Consider the following 13,592-nt stretch of genomic DNA (forward strand, 5'->3'; position numbering starts at 1 on the left):
CTGGAGGCCGCTCTCTGCTGCGGTGCCTCACGCAATCCCACTTCCTGGAGCACCTTTCTCCCGTGGGTCGAATATGCCCACAAGTCCCTCACCAGCTCCGCCACAGGTATGTCTCCCTTCATGGCATGCTATGGTTTTTAAACCCCTCTGTTTAAGGAACAGGAGCATCATGTGGTGGTCCCGTCGGTGAGGGAGCACCTCCGGCGGATACAAACTATTTGGAAGGATGCTAGGGCAGCAAGCACTAAATCGGTGGGACAGAAAAAACAAGCGGTTGTCGGATCTTCATCGCTCTCCTACACCGGAATACAAGGTGGGTCAGATGGTGTGGCTCTCCTCCCGTGACCTCCCTCTCCAAATCGTAAGCTCATGCCACGTTTCATTGGACCTTTTCCAAACACAAAAATCATCAGTCCTACCTCTGTACAGTTGAAGCTTCCCCAATCTCTCAAGATCCATCCCACATTTCATGTATCTCTGCTCAAGCCTGTCTCCACTAATTATGGAACTATACTTTTGATTATATTACATTTTTTTGGAAAGGGTCTGTATTTGCTAAAAACACACCTGTTCGTGTTATTTTTGTTGGTGCTCTTTATGAAATGCCCTAAGATGCCACAAGATGCTGCCAAAGCCCTGTCTTAATAGGAAAGTAGTACAATAATTGGTGTCAAGGAAGTATGTTTGTCGGGGAGGAGCTAAGTTTAGCCTGCGTTGTTAGTGGAAATTATGGAGAGTCTTCGCAGCATGTGTATGTACCAGAAGTGGGAGTAAGTCACATATGTGTGAGTCACAAGCTATTCTCAAGCCATCACCTTCACGTCTCAAGCAATTCCCAAGTCCCTGTGGGAAAAAAAATCAAGCAAGTCAAGTTGGGTCGGGTCGCTGCTAAATTTCGAGTCAACTCATTATTTAGTTTAAGCAAATCACAAGTCAAGTCGTACAATCTTGCTCCAGTCACAACATATATTGGAGTGGTAATAAAATGTTTTTTATTAATTCTTTTCCTGATAAATCATAACACTTAAAGTATTCAGACCTTATAAAAGTTAAATGAACAACAAGCGAGATTATGATGGATTGAATTGATTGCACTAAATTGTTTTAATGTTGTGTGTCAACTCAATTTAAATGAACTTTATTTCTGAACAAACTGCTGTGTGCTATGTGATGACAGCCTTGTAACGCCTATGATTCTTAAGAGAACACAATTAAGCAAAAGCCAAGACTGTTGTCTGTTGGTCAAATATATCCATCCATCCATCCATTTTCTGTGCCGCTTCTCCTCACTAGGGTCGCGGGCATGTTGGAGCCTATCCCAGCTATCATCGGGCAGGAGGCGGGGTGCACCCTGAACTGGTTGCCAGCCAATCGCAGGGCACATACAAACAAACAACCATTCGCACTCACAGTCACACCTACGGGCAATTTAGAGTCTCCAATTCATGCATGTTTTTGGGATGTGGGAGGAAACCGGAGTGCCCGGAGAAAACCTACGCAGGCACGGGGAGAACATGCAAACTCCACACAGGCGGGGCTGGGGATTGAACCCAGGTCCTCAGAACTGTGAGGCTGACGCTCTAACCAGTCGTCCACCGTGCCGCTTGGTCAAATATAATTAGATGTAAACCTAATGGGTTAATGGAGAATGAAAGAGCCATAATTAAAACAAAAATTAATTGATTTTTTGTCATCCTTCAAAAAAAAAAGTAATGTGAACAGAATCTGCATTCCTCCAGTGTCTTCTACTTTAATTAAATCACTCAGTGGGGTTTGTTTATTTATTTAGAAGCACTGACTCTGGACAATTGACAATTGTCATTACATTATAGGTTATTTTTCATCTGCTGTGGTCTCAATTTTAAAAACATAGTGCAGACAGCTTTTTCACAGATGACATTTTAATTGTGACACTTCAATAAACACGTTCAGGATATGAAAATTATATTTACGCGTAGATACTCACAATTTGGACTGTACTTATTAAGTGGAACATACGTTTGTCAACATTTTTTTCGCTGTGATCGTAATGCAAAGTGATCCCAGACAGCAGACCTACAGTATAACGCACCTGGCATCTCCTAGCGCTGACTCTTTTGTCATACCCGCAAACATTTCCACAACTTTTTTTAATCTCCACAATGCTAGCAACGCCACTTCACTTCGTCTGCATTTGGCGGTTGCCATTAGATTTTGCGCGCTACGTTCTGCTCTCGAGTGCATGAGAGAGAGAGAGAGAGAGAGAGAGAGAGAGAGGGAGGGAGAGAAAAAGAAAAGAGAGTTGCATGCCTATGAACTGAAACGAAAGGTGCGGACAATTATCATAAATCGTCCCAACCCTACTTATGTTACTTATCTGTACTAAAACGTTCACAATCACAACCATTCTATGATATTTAATGTTTGACCAGCTAGCTAAACTGTTAAATTAGCTTACCTGTTTTTGCGAGTTTTGTAGTGAGTGAGAGTTAGAAATGCCAGCTCGAAATGCTTATCGCCAGGAAAATTGTCCTTGCCAAAAGGGAAGGTGCTGGACCAAAAAGGGCACTTTTTTTTCCCGCCAAGGGCAAAAGGGCTGGTGCTTGAGCACCACTTTGGGTCTATCTGTGCACGCCCCTGACACTAGATGTGGTTAAGCTTAATTAAACATTGCTCGTTATGAACAACAAATTGATATAACACGTCTGTATAATGGTGTTTTGCGGAATCCAGCCAACGCTGGGCTCGTACTCTCACCAGGTAAGAGCCGAGTGTCCTAAGTTAACCACTAGGCTATCTGTATACAGTATCTGGAAAATGCATTTAGCCATAGGGAGTGAGCCTCACTAATGCTTATATCTGTTTCATGCTCAAAGACATTATGAGCAATTTAACCATGATATTACATCCATTCATTTTCTGAGCCGCTTCTCCTCACAAGGGTCGCCGGAGTGCTGGAGCCTATCCCAGCTGTCATCGGGCAGGAGGCGGGGTGCACCCTGAACTGGTTGCCAGCCAATCGCAGGGCACATACAAACAAACAACCATCCGCACTCACATTCATACCTACGGGCAATTTAGAGTCTCCAATTAATGCATGTTTTTGGGATGTGGGAGGAAACCGGAGTGCCCGGAGAAAACCCACGCAGGCACGGGGAGAACATGCAAACTCCACACAGGCGGGGCCGGGGTTATTTATTATATTACAATCTTTTATAATTACAAGAGTAGTAGTCCAGTAAAAAATGTAGCTGCAGGTCTACCTAATATTGCAGCCAGTTCTCTCTCTCTCTCTCTCTCTCTCTCTCTCTTTCTCTCTCTCTCTCTCTTTCTTTCTCTCTCTCTCTCTCTCTCTCTCTCTCTCTCTCTCTCTCTCTCTCTCTCACACACACACACACACACACGCACACGCAAACACCCACTGTGGACGGGAAGGCGTGCGGTGAAACTTCCACTCATCATTATTACGCGCGACTCCCAAATGCGCAACGAGCGACCGCAGCCTCAGATCAACTGATGGGAACGATCGTGCCACCTTAAAAGGCGACGGAACAACGTTTGACAGCTTCGGAGAGATTACGTCGCAGTTCCCTAGCAGCAAAACATAATATCATCATAATGCTTGTGTCTGGATACCCACATATCTTCACCTAACTCCACGGTTCAAGGTGAAAGTTCCCACGCGTTTATTATCCCAAAGGAAAAAACAACAACAACAACTTCATTTGGCGCAGAGAGATGGCCCTGTGGGGACTTTATCTGCTCAATCTCACAATTTACGGTAAGTGGATTGGAGTCACTAAAATTACTTAATAGCTGTAAGGCGGGTTGAATGAATACTGCGCTAAAAAGATACGTAAATGTATTATATTTACCATCATTTAGTCATTTATATCTCTTTATTTGTCTCTATATGTTTGTCTTTCTTTGTGCTTTTTATTTAAAACTGCTGTATTCGGATACGCAAGTGCTTCGATCGACTCCCACTGTTTTATTGTTATTACACAGTGGTAATTATTTATGCTTTGCTGAGCTGTTTATTCCGGTAAAAAAAATCCCCATGCAGCTTTAAAGTGACACCTGCTCTCCATGTAATTGAAAGAAGAACTATTGATTTTTTTTTTTTTTAGGGTGAGGCAACAGTCCATATAGTGTTGTGTCTCATTTCTTTTAAGTGTGTCCATGTCGTACATGCAATAAATAATTAAATGGCAAGCCACACGTGCATGTGTTTGGTAAAATAAGCCGCTTTTGCAAGGGTGGACAACCTGAGGTAGTGTGCCATGTGTTGCCCCACTGTGACATTGTAAAAACCTCAGAGAGGTTAAAAGCCCATTTACCCCACAAAAGTGCAGAATACATACTGTAATCATAAACATTTTGCATTTTTTTTCCATCAATTTATTAAGGACACAGTAGAAAGATGCATTGAAGCCCATCCATTCATCCATCCACCCATCCATCTATCCATCATTTTTGATAGCACTTGCCCTAAAATTGCTGTGGGTAAGCTGAAGCTTATCTCAGCTACTTTTGGGCGAGAGGCTTGGTACACCCCGGACGGGGTGCCAACCAATCACAGGGCATGCACTGAACCCATTCTGCCTAATATCAAATCTACGGATTCATGTTTGAATCGGAATACCACTTACTTCATTGAGACATATTCCTTGACAATGATTAGTTTATCTGACAAAATCAATTCGCAGAGCAAAGACTAAATCCCCAAAACGTCATAAATCAAAGTCAATTCGGCATTCAAGTTGACTGGAACTCCAACTGTGGGAGGTCCTGAAGTACAGACATTGATCAAGTGAAGGGTCAACTCCTGCATTGTGCAGGACGGAGCAAGCTGCATTACTGTTGCCGTGGCTGTTATGAAAATGAACCAGATCCCCTGGCAAGCGGTCTGCGAGGCGAGCTTTGATGTTATCGCCGTGATAACATCATGATAACATCATGAAATGTGCGCCGGCGCGCGCATTGACAAGTCCACACAGAAACTGTAAATGATACGGAATTAAGCACAGTCACGTAGAGTGTCTGAATTATTTTAGGCTAGATATGGAGTTCCCTGGAGATCCCAAGTGAATTGGCAAAAAATAGACACTTCACAACCGATTCCCATCAAGAAGTTCCAAAGGTAGCGAAAGGTGGCAGTTGTGTTCCAAATGGTTTGGATATTGAATTCTCAGCATTCCATTCGAAAATCCATCAATGCATCCATTTTCTGAGACGCTTATCCTCACTAGGGTCGCGGGCGTGCTGGAGCCTATCCCAGCTATCATCGGGCAGGAGGTGGGGTACACCCTGAACCGGTTGACAGCCAATCGCAGGGCACATACAAACAAACACCATCCGCACTCACATTCACACCGACGGGCAATTTAGAGTTGTCAATTAACCTACCATGCATGTTTTTGGGATGTGGGAGGAAACCGGAGTGCCCGGAGAAAACCCACGCAGGCACGGGGAGAACATGCAAACTCCACGCAGGCGGGGCCGGGGATTGAACACCGGTCCTCAGAACTGTGAGGCAGACGCTCTAACCAGTCGTTCACCATGCCGCCTCCATTCGAAAATATTGACAATAATATTGACTGATTAATTAAATAGTTAACCATTGAGAATTTTGTGGAATTGATCACTTATTACTTGTCTACAATTAACCTTGAGATAAACCACATTCCTGAAATGGAAACAGAACAGACTATGTCAAAAGTAATTATGGTTTTAAAAAAAAAACCTAGAGAAGTGCAGGCTCTGTGTAAAGCTATCATCCACATAGCCAGTTGAATCTGTCAAAACATTTGTATGGGCCTATTATCTCACTTTTGTATGACTGTAATTGTCAATAAAGAGCCAGCCGTGCTTACAAAGGCAATGTTGACTCTTTTGCAATGCAATCTGTACCCTTCCGTATTTATTCTTTTTGCATTATTTCATTGTGTCAAATTGATATGGTGGCTATAAACTTCAAAGTCATACTGCACACCTTTATGTCCACTTCCGTCTGAAATGTATTATTTAAAAATAACAAACAAATAACAAACACAAAAGCAATAGAATATATTATAAGCAGAGCGGAATAGAATAGAATAGAACACAATACAACACAATACAATACAATACAATAAAAAAATAGAATGTAGAACGTTATTTATGAGGGGCCGTTAGGGACGTTATTCAAGATTACCTCTCACACTTACTATTCAAATGCTTTCACACACACAAACTATTGAAAGGCTCTCATAAAGACTAGATAAATGCGCTCATAAACACTAGACAAACACTCTCATATGCACGACTGAAAGTCTTGCTCTCATAAACACTACTTAAACACTCTCATAAACACTCGTCAAATCCTCTTATAAACACTAGTCAAATACTCTCATACGCATGGGTGAAAGTCTAGCTCTCATAAGCACTACTCAAATGATCTGATGAACACTAGTCGAATGCGTTCACGCGAGCAATTCACTTCCATTCACGTATTCATGACACTGATGCTCACGCGCAAGTCAATCACTTTCACGCATTTGTCATTGGCATTCACGTGTTCATATCACTGACGCTCACGCACACGTCAATCACAATCATGCACACGTCACTGGCATTCACACGTTTATGTCCACTTTATTTCTTGAATTAATTAACTTTCTTTTGACGTTATATTTTAGTTTCTTAATATGGGGAATTTGTTTTTTTCATGTGCTATAATCATAAAAATGATACATATATATTTTAAATGTGAAATTCTTCACTCTGTGTGTGCAGTGCATCTCTATAGTATGGGTTTCACTTTTGGAATTGAACTACCTAATTAAAGATTAATTCACACTATTCGCGTGTGAGCCTAATCGATGTATGCGTGAGCATGATTAACATGAACGTGTGAATTCCAGTGACGTGTGCGTAAATGTGATTGACGCGTGCGTGAGCGTCAGTGACATGAATGCGTGAATGCCAGTGACATGCTCACATGAACGTATATATGACTAGTGTTTATGACAGCGTTTGAGTAGTGCCTATGAGAGCAAGACTTTCACTCATGCTTATGAGAGTATTTGACTAGTTTTTATAGAGCATTTGACAAATGTTTATGTCCATTTGACTAGTGTTTATGTCCATTTGACTAGTGTTTATGAGAGCCTTTCAGTAGCTTGCCATAATTTTTCCTTGACTTCTGTTTGAAATCAGTTATCTCTCATAAAATGACAATGATCAAATGCAGGGGAAATTATGTAAGGTTCTTACACAGAACATATTGGAAACTGGCAAGCTGTGTAACATCCTTGCACTCTAGCCACACATGTAGTCCATAAATGAACACAGCTTAGCGCTACTTTTGGATAGCGGATGACATAGCTGTTTTATTTTAAATGTAATCAAATCTATTCCTCTTTACGCAAGAGATAGGCACCTCAGCGACTACTAAAAAATGCATTCCGCTTGGTCAGCCGGTACCCATCAGCTGCCTCAGAAGTCCCACAGGCCAAAAAGGCCGATAGTGGGAGCGCTCTCCAGCTCCCCCTCCAAGGACTCCGAAAAGGGTGGGTACTCTGAACCGCTGTTTGGTGCATATGCACAAACAACAGTCAGGACCCGTCCCCCCACCTGAAGGCGGAGGGAGGCTACCCTCTCGTCCTGGGGTGAACCCCAACGTACAGGGGAGGGAATAAGTATACCCACAACTCCTCGGCGCCTCTCACCGTGGGCAACTCCAGAGTGCAAGAGAGTCCAACCCCTCAAGAGGACTGGTACCAGAGCCCAAGCTGTGTGTGGAGGCGAGCCCGACTATATCTAGTCGTAACTTCTCGACCTCACACACCAGCTCGGGCTCCTTCGCTGCCGGAGAGTTGACATTCCTCGTCCCGGGAGCCAGCTTCGGGAGCCGGGGATCGGATCACCAAGGTCCCTGCCTTCGGCAACCGCCCAGCTGGCACCGCACCTGACCCCTATGGCCCCTCCCACAGGTGGTGAGCCCATGGGAAGGGGGACCCACGTTACCCTTTCGGGCTGTGCCCCATGGGTGCAGGCCCGGCCACCAGGCGCGCAACTTCGAGCCCCACCTCCAGGCCTGGCTCCAGAGGGGGGCCCCGGTGACCTGCGTCCGGGAAAGGGAAAAAGTCCTCCTGAATTCTTTAACATCACAGAGGTTTCTGGAGCTGTGCTTTGTCTGGTCCCTCACCTAGGATCTGTTTGCCATGGGTGACCCTGCCAGGTGGATAAAGCCCTAGACAACCTAGCTCCTAGGATCATTGGGACACACAAACCCCTCCACCACGATAAGGTGACTATAATTTTCCTCATTTCTATAGCCCTTTTTATGCACCACGTTGTAAAGTTTACTGTTTCTCCTTGTGAGTCTCTAGTCGATCCTCAGCCCCTAGCCTAACCCAAACTCTATTTTTTGACTTCATGGCTTTGACATTAGGGGATGTGATCTGTGTCTTTAATGGTGATACATAAGTGCTGCAGAGCATGCCATTAGCGAGCATATTGGCTTGACCTCCTGCAAGGCATTTGTCATGAATTACACTTGAGGCAGGTGGCATCATAGTTGCTCAACAGGATAGTCTCATTATTAGACAACAAGGGCCTTATGTACGTCTCACGGGCAGGATCTAAAGCTCTATCATGGATACAGTATTTGCATTCCAGCTATCAATATACAGTAGCTTAGTAACATTCACTCACTTGTTGTGTGACAGTGTTGTTAAAAGCTTTCGAGACAGAAAGGCTCTTCTCCTTCTCCTCTTGTGGACTGGCTCGCTTCTCCAGTCAGAGCCTTTAAAAAGTATTCAATTATTAAGGCTGCAAAGTCTGCAGAGGAGACGTATTCTCTTGATGTCCGTTTCGCTGCTCTGACCTTTCACGGTGTCATTATTCAATGCCTCGCATAATCGTGTGCCTAGGTAGTGATTTAAATCACAACAAAAAAAGTTGGGAGCAAGAGTGAGGCTCATCGGTGCGAAGCATGTCACATCATGATTATTACTCTCATTTCTTTCATATTGATTGAATGCGTTAGAAGAAAATGACCAATAAATGACAGGGAGGTACAAGGAACAGTATCTCACAAAAGTGACTACACCCCTCACATTTTTGTAAACATATCATTTTTTATGGGACAACACTGACGAAAAATGACACTAGTTTCAATGAAAAGCATTCAGCGTATAGCTTGTATACAGTATAAAATCACTGATCCCTCAAAATAACTCAACACACAGCTAATAATGTCTAGATCGCTGGGCCCAATTGGGACATTTTCATTTAGGGGTGTACTCACTTTTGTTGCCAGCAATTTGAACAATATTGTGTGTGTGGTGAGTTATTTTGAGTGCACAATACAGTTAGTGTGCAGTTCAAGTTTTATACTGACTACTTTATATTTTAGCAAATTGGCAATGCAAAAGATATACTAAAATGTTTACAAAAAATGTGAGGTGTTTCCTCACTTCTGTGAGTATATTGTCACATTTATTTCCTTCCATAGTCTTTCTTAAGTGCTTTGGTAGTTGGCGCTGTTTTAGTTAGCGATGGAGTTCAAATGGGCTCAGCGGATAACTTTTTAAATTTTTTAATTAATTAATTTTTTTGTCCTGTTCGGCTGTTTGGTCAAGCAGAATGGAAAATCAGTATCCCTTTTATGCCGGAACAGTTTTACTGTGTCACAGTGGAGTTTTTAAACTTCCGCTGTGGTGTTATAATTGAGGTTTATTGAGAATCAGACTTGATCAGTCGAACAGAACAAAGTTTCGAGACGGGAGAGAGAAACAAAGACAAAGCACTAATTGTAAACAAGATGAGAGAAGTAAATCATTGCATTATCTACAACAATGAAACATTAAATATGAGTGTTGCATGGGGCAGTAGTGCTACACCCTGTGAGGGAAGGACAGGACAAGCTAGAACAGGACAAGGACAGGAGAAGAAGCATGCAGGACAAGGGTCGTTACCCCGACTGTACGACTGAAGTGTGGTGGCATTAATTATGTGAATTATAAAAGTCTATAGTACGAGAGTATAAGTGAGGGGTTACACAAGCGATTTGCATATTCATTAGTTATTTGTCGCAGTAAGTGCGTGACCCCACACTCAGTGAAAGAGTCCTAGGGGTGTGTGTCTGCGGATACATACAAGTGAATTGATACCGTTTTACATGCACAAACACTGACAGACGTGTCATGTAATTGCTGTGGCCGGATAACTCTTTAACGTTACTTTTTTATACCTTCCCGACATTCCATTTTATTTAGTATTATTGTCTAAAAAAGTGGTGTGGCGACAGTGTTTGGTTTCAGGACCATCTCGATGTGCATGTGCTATCGACGGTGTTAGTAAAATGCAGGATCCAGTGTCAGGCTTCCCCTGGTGGTACTTCCTCAATCTGTCTCTTAAGTTATCCTCAATCATCGCTATCCTGGATAATGTTTTCATTCTTGTATCACTATCAATATTAGCGGTATCAGCAACTACTTTACCTGGTATCATATCTGTAAGGAAATGTGTGTTAACGCCTAGCACTACTTTAAAAATAATTTGGAAATATTTTAAATTAAACTGTATTCGTATTTTCAATTGTGATAATTATATTTCAATCAAGTGACATAAAAACTGAAATCTGATTGTAATATCTTTACCCTCTCATGTAGCGAATGAAGCCAAGCCAAACATTTTCGACAGTTTCTAAACCCCTACAAATAACCACAATAATAACTGTCTTCATTTACTCAACATGTTTAATCATCAAGTGTATATCGATACTGTTATCAGTATCAAGAACACCTGCCTCTATTTTGCTCTGTCTCATATCTTTATGGAAATGTACAGTATCACAAGTAGGGGTATTATCACTCAAACCAATTCCATAAGCTGCTGCAAACATTGCTCTTGATTACGAAGCTCAGAGACAAGATGACAAAACAAAAATCATTTTGTGAAATTGAGGGAAACAAAGGCTCATTATCTCGGATTCTTCGGACTCAAAAGTGTTCCAGACAAGCAAGCCTAACCCCATTGCACAGGAAGCCAGAGCTCCACTTCTTTCCTGGACACTGTTACATCTAAGTGGATTTTCACGATGATAGATGGAAGAGAATTCTTGAGGGGGGTCTGACAAAAGATCCAAGGACACTCTCCCTCCCCCAGGTTAGCTGAGTGTGAAATGAGAATTTTCATTGCACGCTAAGACCTACTTTTGGCCACTCATTTTTTCACAAGGATGTTTTTCGAAAAAAAAACCTCGTTGCAAACATTTCCCTACAGTGAAATTTTAACATTACGATGCCAACTTCTATCCCTTCTTTGTTAAGTTGGCGTTAATAACCATATTATAAACGGATAAAAGGATTGTCATTTACCAAACAGAAACAGTGTAACTACTGGAAACATTATCGATTACGTTGATGATTTATATACATCTATCAATTTTTTACACCCATCCATTAATTTATTTTTACCACTTGTCCTCAAGAGGGTCGAAGCTAACTGCAGCCTATCCCAGCTGGTTTCGGGTGAAGCGGGGTACAGCCAGTCATTCGCAAGACACATATAGACAAACAAGTAGTTTATAGTAGTGAATCTCAACAAGTGGGTCGCGGACAGCTGGTAAAAAAATTTACATGTATTCATATTCACATTTTTTTCTGTACACTACATAGGTGTATCAAGTTCCCACATGGAACATATTAGGTAAGCGACAGGAAATGTTTCTAACTTGTGCTCTCGTCGTTAGTTGACTCCATAAACAAATACAGTGCAGCTCAGCCTCTGGCGGGCGGGCATCATGGCTAGCAATATGCTTTTGGTGGTATGTCAAACTTTGAAAATGCGTTTAAAAATATAACATACTGTACATGTTAAAAAGAGGCTACTTTTAAACCCCCAAAAGTTTTTTTTTTTTTTTTTTAGTTCCTTACTGCAATAAAAGTGGGTTGGAACTTTACAACAATAGGAACATGTGTGTCCCAGGGTGACAACTGTTGAGAACCAGTTGTTTAAAGTCTTCAATCAACCTAAGAACCAAGTTTGGGGATGTGGGAGGAAAGCGGAGTACCTGGAGAAAACCCTAATCACTATTTCACTATACTGCCTATTAACAAACTGTCTCATTCAAAATCAATTGTCTTTCACCATTAAAGAGGAGGTTGAAAAGTGCGCCCATCCATTTGAAACCTGATCACGGCAAATCAAATGAAAAGTCTCCCTCATCGACGATTGGAAAAACAATCAATTGTTGCTCCTCCCGCTGAATATTCTGAACTCCTGTTTTACTGCCAGTCTTGTACTGAGATGAATATGACTGCCAGGAGGTGGAACCAGATGGATGTAGCTTTCCATAGCTGATGTCATATTGGTCTTCTTTATACCACAAACTGCACGGCTTTAGGGTATAAGGAGATGCAATATGGACTCATTTGGCAGTGGACCTTAGCTACCTCGGTTATTCTACAGTTTACGTGATGTTTTTTAAAATCAGTAAGGTTCTTGATTGTTTAAATCAGTTCCATAAAGCAGTCAGTTTAGAATTGTGAGGGACCGTTACAGCTTCTTATATTCATCACCTTTACCATTCCCTTGGTGAATGTACATCCTGATTTTTATAGCCTCACCCTTCCCTAGCACTCAAATTTCAATCTTCCATAAACATAAGCCTAATACTGCATGATGGCCCTCTATATGTTATCAGAGCTATGTCAAAGAGTGTTGTGCAACATGAGACCAAGGTGTAAACAATCCAAACATATTCAACATGAGCCAATCTCAAAGCTTCTCAGCTGAACGTTTGCCCGGTGCTGGACGCAGTTGCCTTGTTTCATTCCACAGATTTTATGACAGTCAGGATGAATGGAGCCAGCTACAGCACTATTTGATGTGTACATGCTGAATTATTAATGTTATTTCATTAAAAAGTAATTACGGCCTCCAAATACAGTATATTGAAGTGGCAGTGTAAGTTTACATGCGCAGACAAGTAAATACAACTGGGCTTCATCTGAGCTAATGCAATAGTTCGTTATCAGTGTTCCCAAGCCGGAACATACACTAGCGCAGCTACAAACAATTTTTCACCAGAAATTAATTTGCTGTCTCTTGTGCCCAGGAGGAGCTCTTCTGTTAATCAAATAAGTGAAAGCCACGTGTGGCCGCAATCAAAAGGAATGTCTAGAAATGCCTATTTGCGTAAAATAAATTGAGTTAATGTTGTGTTGTAGAAACGGGAAATGCAGGAAATAGCCGCATGACCAGAAGCTCATGAACCCTGACAGGTCATTTGTCTTGACTCAATTCCATGTGATGCAACCTGACAGGAAAAAGAAACACTGCATCCTAACAATGCAAAGCATACGTTCTGTAATGAAGAGCTGATTTAGAATTTGGAATGAGTCTAATATTACCAGGGACAAATTCCAGAGTTTCAACTGCCTTTTTTGCGTGACCTTTGAACAACTGTGATTTGCTTTGTTCTTTTGCTTTTAAAAAAAAAAAAAATAATGTAAATTCCTCCCCTAGTTTTGTGCTGTCAACAAATACTGTAAGACAAATCTGTCTATCTATCTATCTATCTATCTATCTGTCTGTCTGTCTGTCTATCCGTCCATCCA

General features: G+C 41.9%; 1 protein-coding gene across 2 annotated transcripts in view; it reads left to right on the top strand.

Annotated features, from left to right (window-relative positions):
* Positions 1-223: 223 nt before the first annotated feature.
* The window catches only part of gfra4b (GDNF family receptor alpha 4b), a 54,656-nt gene continuing 41,287 nt past the window's right edge, over positions 224-13,592 (top strand). The window contains exon 1 of one of the 2 annotated variants that reach the window (XM_061788419.1): positions 224-313. Coding sequence is in view for 1 of the 2 variants with exons in the window: in XM_061788418.1 (XP_061644402.1) it covers positions 3,718-3,760 (43 nt within the window). In the remaining variant the exon portion in view is untranslated. Of the gene's footprint in view, positions 314-3,403; positions 3,761-13,592 lie in introns of those variants that run through there. The other variant, XM_061788418.1, reaches the window with a different exon arrangement.

The sequence above is a fragment of the Phyllopteryx taeniolatus genome, chromosome 10 (assembly GCF_024500385.1).
Source record: "Phyllopteryx taeniolatus isolate TA_2022b chromosome 10, UOR_Ptae_1.2, whole genome shotgun sequence".
Taxonomy (NCBI): Eukaryota; Metazoa; Chordata; class Actinopteri; order Syngnathiformes; family Syngnathidae; genus Phyllopteryx; species Phyllopteryx taeniolatus.